The 17,757-nt window shown below is 40.0% G+C and overlaps 2 protein-coding genes across 2 annotated transcripts in view; one reads left to right on the forward strand and one right to left on the reverse strand.

Moving 5' to 3' along the window:
- The first annotated feature begins 37 nt into the window (after window positions 1-37).
- Window positions 38-12,653, forward strand: slc8b1 (solute carrier family 8 member B1). Its single transcript, XM_042337762.1, is given in 17 exon segments — window positions 38-88; window positions 379-589; window positions 2,749-2,851; window positions 2,854-2,900; window positions 3,391-3,443; window positions 3,947-4,003; window positions 4,921-5,027; window positions 5,548-5,715; window positions 6,273-6,383; window positions 6,699-6,752; window positions 6,903-7,039; window positions 7,692-7,833; window positions 8,423-8,544; window positions 9,166-9,319; window positions 10,166-10,246; window positions 10,330-10,394; window positions 11,704-12,653. Coding segments are annotated over 17 exon segments (1,854 nt in total). The 5' UTR covers window positions 38-41; the 3' UTR covers window positions 11,899-12,653.
- A 436-nt stretch (window positions 12,654-13,089) lies between these two features.
- The window catches only part of tpcn1 (two pore segment channel 1), a 30,014-nt gene continuing 25,346 nt past the window's right edge, over window positions 13,090-17,757 (reverse strand). Inside the window, exons 26-27 of the mRNA XM_042337763.1 lie at window positions 16,980-17,060; window positions 13,090-16,324 (exon numbers count right to left, since the gene is read on the reverse strand). Coding sequence (XP_042193697.1) covers window positions 16,199-16,324; window positions 16,980-17,060 — 207 coding nt within the window. The 3' untranslated portion in view covers window positions 13,090-16,198. The remainder of the gene's footprint in view (window positions 16,325-16,979; window positions 17,061-17,757) is intronic.

The following is a 17,757-nucleotide window of genomic DNA, read 5'->3' on the forward strand; positions in this document are numbered from 1 at the left end:
GTGGTTTTTTTTCCTCTCGCTCTCTCTCTCTCTCGCTTAAGATGTGTGTTTTCTCTTCTCCTTCGGTAGTGTTTGAAACAGGGCTCAGGTGGGTTAGAGCCGGTGATGTTGGGACACTGCTGTGCGCAATCGGCTGCCGCGTTCGCCCACAGATATACAGTCAATTCACTTTACAGTGTGTTCTGTGAAGCGCTTTGGGACGTCCTCCCGACGTGAAAAGCGCTATATCAAATGCAAGGATTATCATTATTATTCTCACCCACTGCGTGCGTTGTGATTACGGGCTATCCTGAATAAGGTTGATCGGGAATTTAAAAAATGCCACACACTCTGCTCGTATGAATGTAAATCTATCTATCTGTTTGTCTGTCTCTCTAGAATCGAGCCACAAACCATGTCGGAGGCTGGGGTATGCTTTCTCCTGCTATCCATCGTCCACTGCACCGCTAATCAGCCCTTGACAAGAGTCCAACTCAATCCTCCTACAACCTTTGAACAGGCAACCCAACCTCCCCCAGTCAAATGGAACATCTTTAACGCCAGCTCTTACCCAGAGCTGTTGGAAAACCAGCTCGACGGCAATGCTGAGGTACGTGTTATATTTTAAGGTAACTTTAAAACTGCGTGACATCCATTTCTTAGCAGATATCGATTTTCCTTTTTTTTCGTTTGCGATGTACTGTAGTTTGGATGCAACGGTTTGGATTATTTTATGTTAAAAGGCAGGCAGGAGGATAGGTAGGTTTGGGGAAAATCTATAATAATCCTTGCATTTGATACAGTAGCTCATCATGCCGTTGACATGATGTGCTTCACAGGATGTACTGTAAAGTGTAGTGACTGTTTTTAGACTGTTTTCTGATATTCATAATAACCATGTACACTACATTGTATATTGTAATGTATCTATACCTCCCCCGCCCCCCCAACCCCAATTGAAGCCTCTGAGCTAACTTGGTTTAGATTCCCAGCTCCTACATTCTCACCAGTTTTGCTCCACGTAGCAGTCAAAGACATTTACTTAGCCAAGGGCTGGACTAAACTTGAATCTCGGTACTAAGGACTGTATGAAGGTTATTATATAACAGTGCAGCCATCAGTTCTATAGGACTCTGAAAATCCCTTCGTTGAGCTGCTTATCAATTTAATAATAATAATTCTTGCATTTGATATTGCGCCTTATCACGTTGTCGAGTCATCTCAAGGCGCTTCAAAGGATATACTGTCAAGCATTTTTTGATTGTGTATTTTGTGGGTGAAATGCGGTAGCCAGTTGCGCTCAGCAACATCCCACCAACCTCCACATAGTGAGTGACCAATTTTATTTAGGAGGAGATTGTTAGCCAGGTCCCCGGGGGAGAGAAACTCCCTTATCTTTTTAAATAACGCCATGGGATCTTTAACGTCCACCTGAACAGACCCTCAGTTTAACTTCTCATTCCGAAGATTGCAAAATGCAGTCACACCTTATGGTAAAATCCTGTGAAATGCCTTGTGACTTCTCCTTTGAGACTTCCTCTCGATGAGAAAAGTGCTAATATCAAATGCAAGTATTATTGGCGAGGAGATGATTCCCCTTATATCAAGACTAATTGCTCCTGTTGGATTGGCTGCAGTGCTGGGGTGTGAGGTGATATGTCTGGGGTCTCATTTGCCTAGACGCCTTTCTTATGTGGCCTGAAGGGAAAGCTAACACGAAAGCAACCCTGTGCCCCCCCAAAACTGGAGCACGTGCAAGCAGGGAAGAGTCTTGATACCATCATTAGATGGTTACGTGTCTAACTATACACTGTATATAACCTTGTCATTGCATTTGGTCAGCACCAGGGCTGACTCAATGTAACCGTCGGCTGAATAGAATGGAGTTCACGTGAATATTACAGAACCTGTCGCTGTATCAGCGTGGTGGAACAAGCACAGGAAGTGGTGCAGCTGTCTTAAAGGTGTTTAGTGCACTGCTGGTAAATTGAAACCAGTTGGCAAGTTTCTGAGACCAGCTGATAAAAATTGAGGACCTGAAAGTGATTGCGTATGTGCACTGGGGATCAAAAACACGGTCAAAGAGGAAGGTCTTGAAGGAGGCAAGGGTAGGGGCGAGGTGGAGGGACTGAGGGATGGAGTTCCAGAGAGTGGGGGCAGAGTGGCAGAAGGTCCGGCCACCTATAGTGGGGCGAGTGAGGCAGGGGACGTGACGCAGGCTGGAGCCTGCTGAGCAGAGGGAGTGAGTAGTCTGGTAGGAAGCTGCAGAGGTAGGGGGGGGAGCAAGACCATGGAGAGCTTTAAAGATGAGGACCAGGATCTTGAATTGTATCGTCTGTGTTATGGGAAGCCATTGGAGTTGGGCAAAGATGGGTTTGATAGGGTCACGGAGCCTGATGCGGGAGAGGACACAGGCTGCAGAGTTCTGGATGATCTGCAGCCTATGGAGGGAGGAGTTGGGGAATGCCAACAAGCAAGGAGTTTGCATAGTCAAGCCTCAATATAATGAAAGTGTGTATGAGGGTTTTGGTGGCCTGCTGAGTGAGGCAGTGGCGGAGCCGGGCGATGTTGCGGAGGTGAGGGAAGGCAGAGCGGGTCATGGCACAGATGTGGGGTAGAAAGGATAGTTGAGGGTCAAGCAAGATCCCAAGGTTCTGTTCTGGCTTAGAAAGGTAGAAAGTTAAATGAACTTGGTTGTGATTGTTTTAAATACCTGCTATGCACATTCTTACAAATTCTGTTTTGTGGATCTAATCTTGTTCCATCTAGTGTCGCAGCATAAAATCGCTCAATGAATCTCAGTGGTGTTCGTTCGTCCAAACCACGGATGACTGCAAGACTGACAGTGGCTTCATAGACTACATCAAAGGGCTATCTGTGGCTTCCCACACAATCTGCTACCTCTGGCTATCATATTGTATGTAAGTGATTGCAAGCTTGGCTCTCTTCTCAGTGAGTGCCAGTGGCTGACATTTGCAGCAAATGACGTGCACTCTTGTTGTAACATGAACATAATAATAATCATAATAATTGCATTTGATATAGCGCCTTATGTCTTTGAGTCGTCTCAAAGCGCTTCACAAGTGATTTGACGGTATATTTTGTGGGCAAAACGCGGCAGTCAGTTGTGCACAGAATACATAATTGTGCTACAATTGCCTTATTAAAGGCGAGATGAACCAAGTTTGGAAGTACATTCAGCTTTCGGTGGTCAGCCTTGTGATATACTGGGGTTCCCTATTTACTGCACAGGCCGACCATCTGCAGAAAGATGCACGAACATTGGAATAAAATTGAAATATTGAATTAAAAAAAAATGCAAGGAAAGCAATTCAACATGAAAGTTTCTGGACTGCTGTGCCTTATTTTAGTAAGTCATCCCAAATATCTTTCTCTGATGTTCCATTTCAGGTATTTTGGCTGATCTATCTATTTGCATTCCTGGGAATAACAGCTGAGCATTTGTGAGTATTCTAATAATTCTGTTATTCCACAGCCAAATCTTTGCATTTGTCTCTATCTCAAAGCATTTATAATAATAATCCTCACATTTGATATCGCCCCTTATGTCATTGAGAAGCTCAAGATACCTCACAGTAAACTGTAAGGTAGATTGACTATGGAGGATCTTTCTAATGTAAAATGGCATGCGTTGGGTACTGACTGTGCAGGATATAAGCGTAAGGGATGGCTGAAAAGGAAAAGGTTTCTCTACTTTCAGTTTCCCCCCAGATATGCCCAACAAGATGCTACTATGGACCTCTCTGCGGTTTTGCTTTGACTACTTGACTAGATACACTTATCACAATCACTAATGCAGCTTTCATTTCTCGCACCGTCCTTCGTGTAAGTGGGACTGACCAGTCATACCGCAACCCTCTCTGCTCACAAGCTGTTAAGGTGTTCTCCCAACACTTGGGTGTAAATGTAACTTTATAACTTGCACTCTTCTGTTCTCTACCCCCAGCTTTTGTCCTAACCTGGCTGCCATTTCCTCAAGTCTGAAGCTGTCCCACAATGTGGCAATATCCTTTTTTGGTTTCTGTGATTAAACAACTTGACTCCATTCCATGCTGTAGCTTGTTTGAATTACTTCCTCCTGCCATCATCTGGGGTTTCCCATGTGTATATTCAGGGCTATAAACTTTGCTAAAGTCAACTTGAGCTGATGTTCATTGTCTGGTAGCTAATAGTAATTTAGTTTAATATGGTGCCTTATCACATTGTCGCAACGTCTCAAAGCACTTCAAAGGATATACTGTAAAGTGGATTGACTGTATTTTGTAGGCGAAACGTGGCAGCCAATGTCCTACAGCCAGCCATGGAACGAGTCACCAGTTTTATTTGGGGGGGGTTGTTGACCAGGACACCGGGAGAAACTACTCTTTTTGAATAGCGCAATGGGATCGCTTAACGTCCAACCGAATAGGCAGACGGGACCTCGGTTTAAGGTCTCATCCAAAGGACGGCACCTCTGACAATGCAACACATTCTCAGCACTGGATTGCAGTATCATCTTAGATTATGTGATTCCAATTTCCGACGTGGGGCTTGAACCCACAACTTCCTGATTCGGGAGGCGAGAGCGCTACCACTGAGCCAAGCTAACGCACATCCTCTCGGCTTTTGAATGAATTAGACCTTATAATTTCAGAAGGGGTATTTTCGCACAAGTAGTATCTCATTAATGGTCTGTTCTCAAGGGTTCTGGAGTTAACATAAGGAATGTTAGACAAAAATAAGACCGAGGTCCATCTAGTTTGCCTTCCACCTTCCTGGCGGGAGCACAAACGTATGTCCTGAACTGCCTATGTACTGTATCACATAATGTTATTTCCTAAAAGAAAACTATCTAATTTGCATTTGACGGAATCAACATTTCCTGCTTCAACTGTCTCCCTTGGGATTTTGCAGTAGATTTTCCTTGACTGGCTTTATTTATGGTGTAACTTTTCTTGCTCTGGGTAACGGAGCTCCTGATGTATTCAGTGCGGTGGCAGCCTTTTCCGACCCAAGGACAGCGAGTCTGGCAATCGGAGCCTTGATTGGTAAGGCCGTCTCTTGTCTGGCTGTACACAAACCTGACCCTGTGGTTCTCTTAACAGGCTCCACTGTGTTCCTAAAGAGCCACAGCATAAATCTTGATCAAGTGGCTGTAGTTCGACTGATATTGGTGGCGCAGGCAAAAATCATTGGTGGGGTAGGGAGGGGGTGTGGAGAGACGAGGAGGGGTTAGGGAGAGGATCATAAAGTTGGGGGGAAAGAGGACAAAGGTCTGGCTTCCTTGGGTGTCTGAATCACAAGGACCTTTTGCAACACAGGGGTTCTGACTTAGCTATTTTTCTCATATTGAGATGTATAATACATATTTTTGTAGCTATTTTTTCATAATAACTTGCATTATAGCAGGGTAGCGATCCCAGAGCGCTTGACAGTGGCGGAGCACGACCCAGAGTTTCCGAGGTCGTGGCTGAAAGGGCAAACACAATGTCATGTGAAAGGCGCTATGCTATACAAATGTAATTGTTGTTGCCTTCGTAATGAGCGATTCCCGTCTGTGTGGTGCAGGTGCAGGGGTGTTTGTGACCACTGTCGTTGCCGGTAGCGTGGCTTTCACCAGACCTTTTTTGGTGCCTTCGAGACCCTTCCTTCGAGACATGATCTTCTACATGGGTGCTGTCTTCTGGACCTTCCTCATCCTTTACTTCAGGAAGATTGACATAGCCCAGGCACTGGGTAAGAAAGATGGAGACATTGTGTCATGGAAATCAATGCAGTGGATTCCATAAGTTTATCACAGGATCCCATGGTGGGATGGGTGGAAAGCAAAAAGGGGTCACATGCTGATTACAGGCCTTGCGTATCTCAACGAAAATGATGTGAGCTGTGGTTTTTTCGGTTTGCTAATCAGTCATTTGTTCCACTCTGTTTTTCTTCAAACTAAAAACAGAATGTTCGTCGTGCACATGATAACTCGACTATATTTACTCACATCAAATACTGGGTTCTTAAGTCCCTCAAACGCAACTATCTTAATGAGTTTGTTTTACAATTACAGTAAAGTTGCTTTATATTTTCAACCCCCTCTAATCTGTCTGCTGCATGTGACTCTTGTGTTCACGAGATTATTTTACAGAAGTTAATATTTGCAATAGTTTTGATATCTGTTGTGAAGTTTATAGTAGTTTCACAGCATCCAAAATGACTTGCGTAATCAGTTGCACAAATGTGGAATTGTTTTGTGAGTAGTAAACTTCATTTGAAATGTATTTTTTTTGTGTATACAATCTTAGGTTACTTGGGTCTGTATCTGGCCTATGTAGTGACTGTGATTATATGCAGCTTCATCTACCAAAGGCGGAAAAAACAGGAAAACGCTTCTTATCCTGCCAGGGAATCGGAAAGTAAGTGGATCGAATCATCTGCTGGATAGTTTGTGCTGTGGAATATTGCCGCCAACTTTCTCACTGCATTAAGATTTTTTTGACTGAAATATGGTCTGCCGCAGATTCTATAATAATTCTTGCATTTGAAAGTAATAATAATCTTTGTATTTGATATAGCACCTTATCGCGTCGTTGAGATGTCTCTAAGCGCTTCACAGAATATATTGTAAAAGTGAATTGACTTAAGTAATCTGGATTCTATTTTTAATGAAAAGCTGCTTTGCTATAAACAAGGGTGATCTAAGATTTGCTTTTCCTCTCCTCCCCTTTCAGATTCCGACTCAGAGGATTTAGCTCCAGCCTCCATCAGAGGATGCATACAAGAGGGTGAGTCTGCATTTGTGGTCCACTGATAAGGTCACAGCTCAGACTGGGTCGCTGCTGTGAAAATGGGTTAATGGATTGTTCTCTTGGCCCAACTCCTGTGATCATTGCAAAATACTGACGTTCGCTCTCTTGTGTTTAATCATTGCACAGAGAGCGAGTATCAATCCCTCATCGAACCGGAAGAAGCCAAATCCACAATTTCTATCATCTTGAACTCTATCAACCCTATTGACTGCAAGAAATGGAGGAGGAAGTCACTGACCTGGAAGATCTTGAAGTTTCTAAAGGTGTGTTTTTTTTTTGGTGCATGTGGTGGGGGGAAGAGGGCTCTGTGGATAAAGGGTCTGGAGAATGCGGGGTTTCCTTTCTCCGCACCCCCTCCCTATATTCCTCATAATCAGAACAGAGATAAATGGCCCACTACTAATGACTATATGTTTGGGTTTGAATTGTCGGTCATCATTTCCTAAAAAAACTGCAATTTAATTGCAGTCCTGTGTGTGTGTATGATGATTGTTCAGACATAACTGTATCTACAGGGTTCCAAGGAGAGGACATTGAGATCCTTTTATAAACGTATTGAGGATGGCTTAAATTTTCATATAGTTGAACTCTGCAAATGCTAAGGTTTTCCCCATGAGGAAAAAGACTTGAATCTTATTAAATACTATGGCCTCTTGCCTCCATTCCCTCCCTTGAATATTTCTGCAGGAGTTGTGTTGGGATTGGAGAGAAATGAGGACCAGCTAAATGTAATACACAACTGACACTCAGTGTACCCAAAGAACCTTTTCCAATACAATGTTTGAGTGGCATATGACTTCCCCTCTCACAATTTCTCTTCCTGTTTAAACGGGACAATCTGTCAACTGAGTGAACAAATCTCCCCTGACTGCAGTTTTTAAGACACTATTTCTCTTGTTTCCCTCTCTCTCGTAGATGCCAATTGAGTTTGTGCTACTAATCTGTATACCTGTGGTGGACCCGGACCTGGAGAGTCGTAACTGGAAGCGCCCTTTAAACTGCCTTCACATTGTGACTGGGCCACTAGTCTGTGTCCTCACGTTTAAAGCTGGCTATTGTAATTATAATAATCCTTGCATTTGTTATAGTGCCTTATCATGTCTTCGAGATGTCTTTAAGCGCTTCACAGAATATACTGTAAAGTGAATTGGCTGTATATTTTGTGGCCGAACCCCTTAACTGGTTGTGTGATGGTGATCCACTGACTGTAAAATCCATGCTAAGGACAACAACAAATTACATTACATTAATTAACAAAGCCGTACTGGCTCAGTGAGATGTAGAGTTCATCCATGAATGGTGATGCTGTCAGCACCCAATGGGTGGAGGCGCTGACGGGAGCCAAGCCTCGGTCTTGTCGACATTCAACTGAACAGCCAAGACAGCAAGGGGCTAATCCCTGTACCTTGTAAATTGGGAGGAACATATCTTTTAGACAGGCAGCACAGATAAATTGGGCCAGAGGTTCCTTCTGTGCTTAGATTGATCAAGAATTGACTACCTGGCTTGCATGTTAGTGGTGCTTGGGATGATGGTTTTACTGACGAGGCCATGAGGCAGGCGCTGGGGAGATCCTCATATCAGTGCATGATCTTTAACTTGTTTAGGTGGACAATGACTGACCTGTACTTTTTAAATCTTGTCAGATGGATTGATTTACATCAATGGTCAGTTTCCCGTCTGGCTGGTGGTTCTCCTGGTTGGACTGATTTTAGCACTACTGATCTTTTTTACTTCAAAGAACGAAGACCCACCAAAGTATCATTGTGTAAGTACAGCGTGCATTGGCTCTTAACTAAAGCGCTTGTATGTGGAGTGATAGGATAGTTGCTACTTCTTGACCATTCTCAACTCCTGTTGACCTGGATTTGAGCACAAGATTTTGTGTGGGATTCAAACCCACGATCTTCTGATTCTAAAGTTGTTAAAACTCATCAGATCATAATAATTGACTATTACTAATATAATAACATTAACAAAATAATGCATAAGAATTGACTTGTATTATCTTAATTAAGCCATTAATAATAATAATAATAATCCTTGGTTTGGTATAGCAGAGCCTTATCAGGTTGTTGAGGCATCTCAAAGTACTTCATGGAATATACTGCAAAGTGAATTAATTGACTGTATATTTTGTGGGCAATTGAGAAGTTTAGTTCGTTTTTTACGTCTTGAAAACCTAGGTGTCAATTCTTTTTAAAATAGATTTGTCTCAATAACTGCAAATGTGAATGGAGCTCTGTACACCCTGAACTGGATATTTGTATTTCATGTCTCCCAGTTTAAAAAAAAATTACTTGTTTCAGGCAACGGCATACAATCGGTTACTAAGGCATTCTAGCATTGCGTGCTGGTAACCTCTCGTAACACTGCTTTCTTTCCTCAGGTGTTCTCCTTTATTGGGTTCATGTTCAGCGCTGTTCTGATTAACACAGCGGCCACAGAAATAGTCAACCTCCTGCGTACCTTTGGAGTAATCTTTAACTGGAGCAACATTGTTCTGGGATTGACATTGCTTGCGTGGGGAAACAGTATTGGAGGTTTGATATTTTTTTCTAATAAATCTTTCAGATTTAAGGCATTCTTAAATCAATATTAAATTAATTTGACTTCTTTTTAAGAAATTTGAGCACAAAAAGGAGGCCTTTTAGTCCATTGCCCCTGTGCTGGCTTTCTGAAAGAGCTAAGCTGTCCTAAATCACATCCTGAAGTGAATAGTGGCCATGTTGGGCTGAAGAGTCTCATTCTGTGTTAATATTTCTGCTTAAGGTAACGGACAGGTAAAAATATCCTGCCGTTGTCAGTTTGTTTCATCAGTATCTCACTTTAAATCAGACTTGTTGGGAAAGAGTCAGGAAATAGATTATACTCTGACCATTGATAATGTTGAGCTATTTTTTGCTGCAAGTTGGTTTGTGGTGCAACTTACAGAAGTGGTCACGCGTCTGTATATAGTTCATTTAATCACAATTAATTAACACCAAGTTTTTTTTAATTTAAACTCACTTGGAAAGAAAAGTTACCACTCAAACCTAGAGAAGCCCCTTTTTTTTTTATTTGTACGCTTAAAGGCTGTAATCCTGAGTTGCACTTTATCATTGGAACTTTGATTAGCTGGAGATCTTGAATTACAAAACTTTTTTTCTTCCCCCAACTTCCTGCAAATTACACCCACTGAGTTTCTGTTCCCCAGTTCTATTGTATGTACCTACTGGTCTAAGCTATCAGAGCACTAGCGTGGGTTGATATTTTGCCACCTGGTCTACCCTGGGTTTGTTGGTGCTTTTAGTGTTTGACTTAGAAACACATCTGATTGTGAAGGCAGATTTCTATTACAACCTGTGCTTAAGTTATTTATTGTAAGGACTTTTCTTTTTTTATTTCAGATTTATTCTCCAACACCACAATTGCTCGCAAGGGATATCCACGTATGGCACTGTCTGCGTGCTTCGGTGGAATAATATTTAGTATCCTTTCACTCGTTGTGTTCATTTTATGTGCTCTGAATCCAATAGCCAACCAATACATCCTTAACCAATTACACTTGTAGATATGCTGTTTGGCATTGGTCTAAGCAGTCTACTTCAGATGCCCTACAATAATTATGTCCTTACGGTATGCACTAACAGTCAACATTGTTCGTATTGTATTCTGCATGCATTTATAGTGTCAGCCACCGCAAAACATGTTCTGTTTTGAATCTTCAACTGGGGGAGGGCATTCAAAATGTCTTGCCCAACCTAATCACTGGTCTTCCTCTCTGCAGTCTAATTCAGGCGTGATTTACATCTCGTATCCCCTTCACTCCACCAATGGTGCTGAACGTTTAGTCACTCTGGCCCCACTCTCTAGAACTCTTTCGTAAATCCCTTCCTCTTTTTAAAACCCACCGAAAACAGAACCTTACACTTTTTGGTGATCAACCACCCTGCTTGGGCCCCCATCATCTGAGACCTTTATATACTATGTATAATAGCTCTTATTACTTAAAAAAAAATCTTACTTAGAAGTGCATCTGTGTTCTCTAACTGATAGTTTATTTAAGAAAAAAGTACCTGATTTTTTTTGAAGTGGTTCAGGATGGCTCGTATTATTATCATAATAAAAATAATCCTTGCATTTGATACAGCACTTTTCACATCTTCTAGATGTCTCAAAGCACTTCACAGAAAAGACTGTAAAGTGAATTGACTGTATATTTGTGGGCGAAATGCAAGCAGCCAATTGCGCACGGCAGTGTCCCACAAACAGTCGTGGATTGAAATGACCAATTTTTTTTTGAGGGATTATCATCAGGCATGCGGAGTAAGGAAACTTGCCCAAGGTTTCGCCCTTCCGGGAATCGAACCCAGGTCTCTCGCTTGCAAAGCGGGTGTTCTCACCACTGAGCTACAGGACTCTACATTTGAATGACTTGTTTACAGTGAATGCTTTGTGCTGTAATAAAATTGAACATGTCTGTAAAGCAGATATGACTCATCTCCATGCAAAGATGAAGTAACCACTTCTGCTTTGATTTTCTTTTCCTTCTCCACTGATGGAAAATAGTATGAATCTACACCTTATATTGTGCAATTGGCTGCTGTTTTTGCCCACAAAATAGTCATTCCACTTTACAATATATTCTGTGAAGTGCTTTGAGATGTCTCAACGATGTGATAAGTATACTAAATGCAAGAGTTACAAAAATGCTGGTTTATAGAATTATAATAACAATTACAATATTAGAAATTTTAACAGCCTAAATATTACTAACCTATTTTTAACAAGATTTAGAAGTCGAAATCTTGGGATACAGGGCAAGGGTGAATAATTGAAGTTGAGGTACAGCTCAGCCATGATCTTATAGAATGGCTGAACAGGCTCGATATGCTGAATGGTCCACTCCTATTTCTATGTAATAACCAATTTTCTTTCTTCTCAGCTGACGACTGACGGACTCTTGGATTGGATTCTTGTTGGTGCTCTTGGCCTCAGTCTTGTTCTGTCATTTATCATGATTCCGGCTCAGGGTTTTCATCTTAGAAGAGCGTATGGGCTTGGTTTGATCTGTTATTACCTCATATTTATTATAATTGCACTATTGACTGAAGCCCGCATAATACATGTCAGTTCTTAACCTCAAGAAACTATTGAGAATTCCTTATAACATGATGCTGATGGACATGGAACTTTTCTTGCACAAAAGACTTCAGTTCACACTGATACTGTCAGGTGTCTGAAGCACAATGGGTGAGGAATACTGTAGTTCCATTTCAAACATGTCTTTTTTTGTACTTAATATTGTATTGTCATTTACTTGGGTGAAATGTGGGGTTCAAAGTTTTAGCAAATGGGTGCTTATGAAGTTTTGGTCCCATTCACTGAATGAAGAATTCATAAATGTAACCACAAGATGATGGAACCTGTACTAGTTAGTTGGGTTTGTTTTTGGCAGCATTAGATTCTCACACTTTCCCCTGGTTTGTACCACACCCCTCCCAATATCTTCCACTGCTCCTCAGCTCTGAAACTGATGAGAGGGTAAGAGAGAAAACTTTGGTTAGTTTTAGTTAAGACAATACTGGTTCTAATCACGTTTAAGTCACAAGCTCAGGCTGATTTTGGAGATGCGCACAATCACTTTACACTAAAACTGTCTCTGTAATGTTGAATGAAGAATTGATCCCCTCTAAGCTTCTTGTGACACCATGGCATCTAATTCCACAATTTAAGTTTCTCAGTTTAAAACTGAACAAAGGGATGATTAAATATGGCTACTTTTGCCCTGTTAAGTGTCTGATGTATTTGGAAACTTGAATTTTTTTTCCCCACTGGTAAAATGAAAACAAACAAACTATTTTTATTGTGAACTGTAATAAAAAGCTTATTTTTTAAAAAAATCAGTGTTGCATCTCTTAACTATTTTATCCAAAATATGCAGTTTTAGTTGGTTAGTCTCCAGCAGTATCCCAACACGCACACCAGGGTCCCCAACCTTTGGCTCTTGCCTAATACTTTCTGGAATTAGGTAAGCACAGTGCATCTCTCCAGGGAGTGTGTGCATTCCATTCCCACAATTTCTCTGGAATTTCCATGTGTAGGTGAGATGCAAGGAATTTGGTTTGGGTACTCTTAAGCATGTGTCAAGAACCCAACTGACCAAAAAAAAAAGTGGAATCTTCTTCCCCAAATCTACATACATACATGTGCGTTAGATCTAAAAGCTTATGTGAAAAGTGTTTTTTATCAAAGTGCAAAATTGTTCATGTCAAAGTCCAATGGATTGAAAGATTTGCTGTAGAGGCTGATGTGGCAGATACATTAGAGAAACATTTGCAGCATTATTTTATTTCTAAATACTTTGCAAAAAAGTTAAATTACAATTTAGCATGGCAGCAAAATAGAGTTCCAGTAAAAGGAGGGAAGAGTTAAATAAATTGGAGATTTTTGTTTAAATGCAGCATTGAACCACCTTCAATGTAATAACCATTAGCATAGCAAATACATCCAATACAGGCTGTGTCTAAAGGTTTGATAAGACAGTGCTATTTGTATTAATGAGATGTAATAGGAACAGAATTCGATTGATAACGGTAGCTACAAACTGGGCAGAATTCCTACTTGTGTAGAACTATTCCTAGTGCATTTTCACTAGTACATGAGAACTGGAGTGTCTGCACCTTGTCTCTAGCTGGTACTTGAGTTTGTCACACAGTGGAACTTTGGTTGCAGTACCTACTTTAGCGCTGGATGCAAGGCGCAGTTAAGAGAAATAGCACAAAACTCCAGTTACATCAGGAGCAGATAATACAATGCCTTGTAGTCATATATTGCTTTAACACCAGTGCTCAGATATATTTCTGAGGCAGGTGGTGGAGGGTACATGGAATTCCCTTATTAGCTGCTATTTTATATTATGGCTTTTTACAGTAATTGCCTCTGGGTTTGAATCAAACCTGAGGAAATGTAAAAGTGAAGTCCATCCCTCCTCAGTTTTACTCCCATCATCTTACATTCCCAGACATCCTCCTGACATGGCAGGTGCTATCTAAATCTGTTGAACAAACATCTGGATTAGCTCATGCAAATACCTTAGTGCAGCAAATCAATACTTGCTCTTCCAACTGAGACGAGCTCAGATCCCATTACAGATTCAGATCAAAGAATACAATTTGATGGACTCATTCCATGGAATGTTAATTCTTAAGGTTCAAATTTTGTGATTCATATCTATGTAACAAGTGATTTAAAATTCTTTGAGAATGTACAGACAGGGAATAGTGGTTTAGAAAAATAATCAGTTTTACCTGCTTTAAGAATGATCTGTTTCGGCCCCTTGGTTTTATTGTCACACCTGAAGAACACTTTAAGCAGATTTACAATTTTTTTAAAAAGTACCTCAATGTGTCAAACCAGATAAATGGTCAAAGTCTGCTGAAAATGGCCCAATTGTCTTATAATTATACATTATATATTGATTTACTGAATGTTGAGAGTTGCTCACACATTAGTCTTGTTCGGGGCATAATAATTGACACTATAAAAATGATGAATATTACTATCCTATCTGGTGCCTCCTCAGTTTCCCAAGTAAAATGTAGTTAGTTGATCAATTAACATTCTCAAATGCATAGTTACATGAACATGTAAAAGCCTGATCTACTTTCAGTTAGTTCTTTAGGACCTGCTAACGTAACCCCTTTCTGGTTACTCCAGTTTTCTGCCTGTTCAGGTCTTCTGGGGAAATCTTGAAAATGTTTTTATTTTAAAATGGTATTTTGTTTTAGGCGAAGATTCATTTCACAGTAAAAGCTATCCTAATGTTTGAGTGGCTTTATTACTATAACGCTGGTGATGGGGTTCCTGTATCAATCTGCAAGTCAATGTACAGAACCGCTTAGCACAGGGCTAAGGGATAAGTTTCTGGGGACTTGCTGGCAAGACTAATGGATAAGACTTCATTTCTGTATTCAGCACTAAAAATATAAATTAAATACTTCCTGGTTTACATTGTCATTTACTGCATCATAGGAAATGAGGTGGCATTATTTCTTTGCTGTCCTCTCTGAAGATTAACAGCAGTTACCTATCCAGTGCCTGATTTTGCAAACGGGATGCTGATGTGGCCATCTACTGCAATTGAAACACAGCATGGTCACTATCCCAGGAACACATTCTCACTGGGAGCAATTCAACATATGATAGTGGGGTGGAAAGGGAAAGTAAAATAAACTTTCAACATGATCTGATCTACTACTGGCTCAGCATGTCTGCTATTTGGCTTCAATTTTATTGAATGAAATGTGCAAAAAAGGTGCAGATTTCTTATGAAAAATGCCACTGCACCCTCATCAAGCACACAGTTCCACTTTCTCTCGCCGAGATCCAGTATCTCTTTACCAAAAGCATTAATTAAAATTATTAAATAACTAAAAACTCTTAATTAAAAGTATTAATCCAGCAATTATGGTAGGTCCTTCAGCTTTGTCTTGCAAACAAATATTTATATATATTATATATTTATATAGAAAAGCTGAGATTTTTTTTTGAAAAGCATTATTCTTGGTTTTTGAAAATTCATTTGTGAGGATAACGCCAGTATCTAATCTAAAAACTTTTGCGCCTCCTCAAAACACAAAACCCACAGAATTCAGTCTGCTGTAAAACAGGAGCATTGTAAATTTAATCCACATGTGTGGGTCCAAAGTAGAGTTTTGGCTTAGCAGATCTCTGCAGTACAATTAAAAAGTAAATTCTGCACTAAAACTGTTCATGATTGAGGAGAATAAAAATGAACATTTTGGTCTAAAGTTCCCACCTGTAGTGGCAACACTAATCTGGCATAACTAGATATCAAGATTAAGAGGTGGTTTCATTAACCCGTTCACCCTATTCATTTATGCTTAATGAGTACAATCAAACAGAAAGGAACAATGGGAAACTGATTTGATCAAGTACAAGATAAAGGGAAGCCAGTAACATTAGAAATTAACTGACTCATTTCATAAACAGTTTGTTAAATATATAAAGTGCTGAATGGATACAAAATTTTGGAGATTAGCTATCCAGCGTGCACTTTTATGACCAACAGATTTGGTACCATCAAGGTGAAAGAGTTACTTTGAAGCAAAAGACCAAATAAACCTAAAGAAACTAGTCTTATACCTTTACTGGCTTACATAAAATGGTTATCAATATAATGCCATCCTTTTTAAACATACCACAGAACGCAGATAAAAGTGACCACATAATGATCGTCAGTTATAGGACTATGGTCCCTCACTATTCTAGCCCTTCCAAGGGTTTAGATTGCTCTAACTCACTACCCGCACAGCAGCTTCTCCAATAGGGGAAAACGTTTCCAAGTGCACATGTGCAAAACACCAATATAAAGTAACACTGAATAATTATTGCATAGAGAGAACAAGTTGTAACCCTTAAGTTACAGTCTGAGACCGCAGTCGGGGTTCGGCAGATGGCTGATGATTTCCAGAGTTCAGGATACATTCCAGCGGCTGACCATCCTCCACGTGGTTTAACTGAGCATGTTCTTCATACCACTCCTGCGGGCAATGAGAACACTTTTTGTTGCAGTGTAACACAGGAGTTCACAGAAATGTCACAACAGAGAACCGAATAGATACGGATAGCTTTTGATAATATGAATGCTGCAGAATTAAGAGTCCACATCAAAGCTTCCCCAAACTGAATTAAGCGATAAAATATATACTGAGAACGGGTTTTAGCAACTTAAACCACTTCAGGTTGCTTTAATGCTGTATTTACTAAAAAAAATTAATATCCCTTTGGACAACATTAAATTCAAGCTAAGGAAACCTAGAAAGTCCTTTATACCAGATTTATGTTGACTAAATCTCAAAATACAAGAATGTTAACATGGCATAATGCATTTGAATAAAAAGCATATTTCAACTATATTAGGGTCTTATTTTCAGTATTTCTCAACAAAATTTCTTCATCAGATATGTTTTAGAAATGTAATAATTAAATATTTCTAATTAAGAAATACCACAAATCAGATCCTATTCTCAAACAGGATGTTTTAATACTTAAACTAAAGCAAATCAACACAAGGAAAATATTTTACTCTGAAATATATTGTAACAAATCAAATACAATAACAACAAAATGATCAAAATGGATTCAAATGGTGGAAGACATGGCACAAAGTCTGGATAAGAGTACATATTCTCGTACCTGAATCTCTTCTTCATACATTTTGACACTCAGGTCACTTTTAGTTCTCGATCTTCGGCCATTAAAAACCATGTTAGCTTGCTGCAACAAACCAGAAATTAATTCAGCTAAATTTCAGAAAGAATTAAAAAGAAAGCTCTACTTTTAAAAGAAAAGATGGTCAAATGGACCATTTAAGAATATAGGGAGGGCATTGCTTTTTCCCCCCCCCCCTCTTCTAAAGTCACATGAGAGGACCACAGAGTGAGAGACACTGAACCCTTCTTTGAGAACTTGCATAAGAATTCTCAATTGGTGCTATTTATGTGATTACAGTCCACCTAGTGGTCAAATTGCATTATATTTTTTAAATTATTCCAAAAATGAACAGTGCAGAGATTACAGGCTGACTTACAAATAATAAGGCAATGTGTGGTTTATTTCAAAAAAAAGCTTAACATAGGAACTGTTAAATGAAATTCTAGAATGTTAATCCAAACATCTGAAGTTGTCTACATGAATTGCTTAGCAATGCTGGAGATCTAAGATAATAATCCTTGCATTTGATATAGCGCTTTTCACGAGTTCTAGACATCTCAAAGCACTTCACAGAATATGCTGTAAAATGAATTGACCGTATATTTGTGGGCGAAATCCGGCAGTCAATTGCGCACAGCAGTGTCCCACAAACAGTCGTGGATTGAAAATGACCAATTTATTATTGTTTTGTGTTGGAGAGATTATTATTAGGCGTGTGGAGTAAGGAAACTTGCCCAAGGTTTCGCCCTGCCTGGAATTG

This window comes from Callorhinchus milii, unplaced genomic scaffold, assembly GCF_018977255.1.
Source record: "Callorhinchus milii isolate IMCB2004 unplaced genomic scaffold, IMCB_Cmil_1.0 Scaffold8, whole genome shotgun sequence".
In the NCBI taxonomy this organism is placed as follows: domain Eukaryota; kingdom Metazoa; phylum Chordata; class Chondrichthyes; order Chimaeriformes; family Callorhinchidae; genus Callorhinchus; species Callorhinchus milii.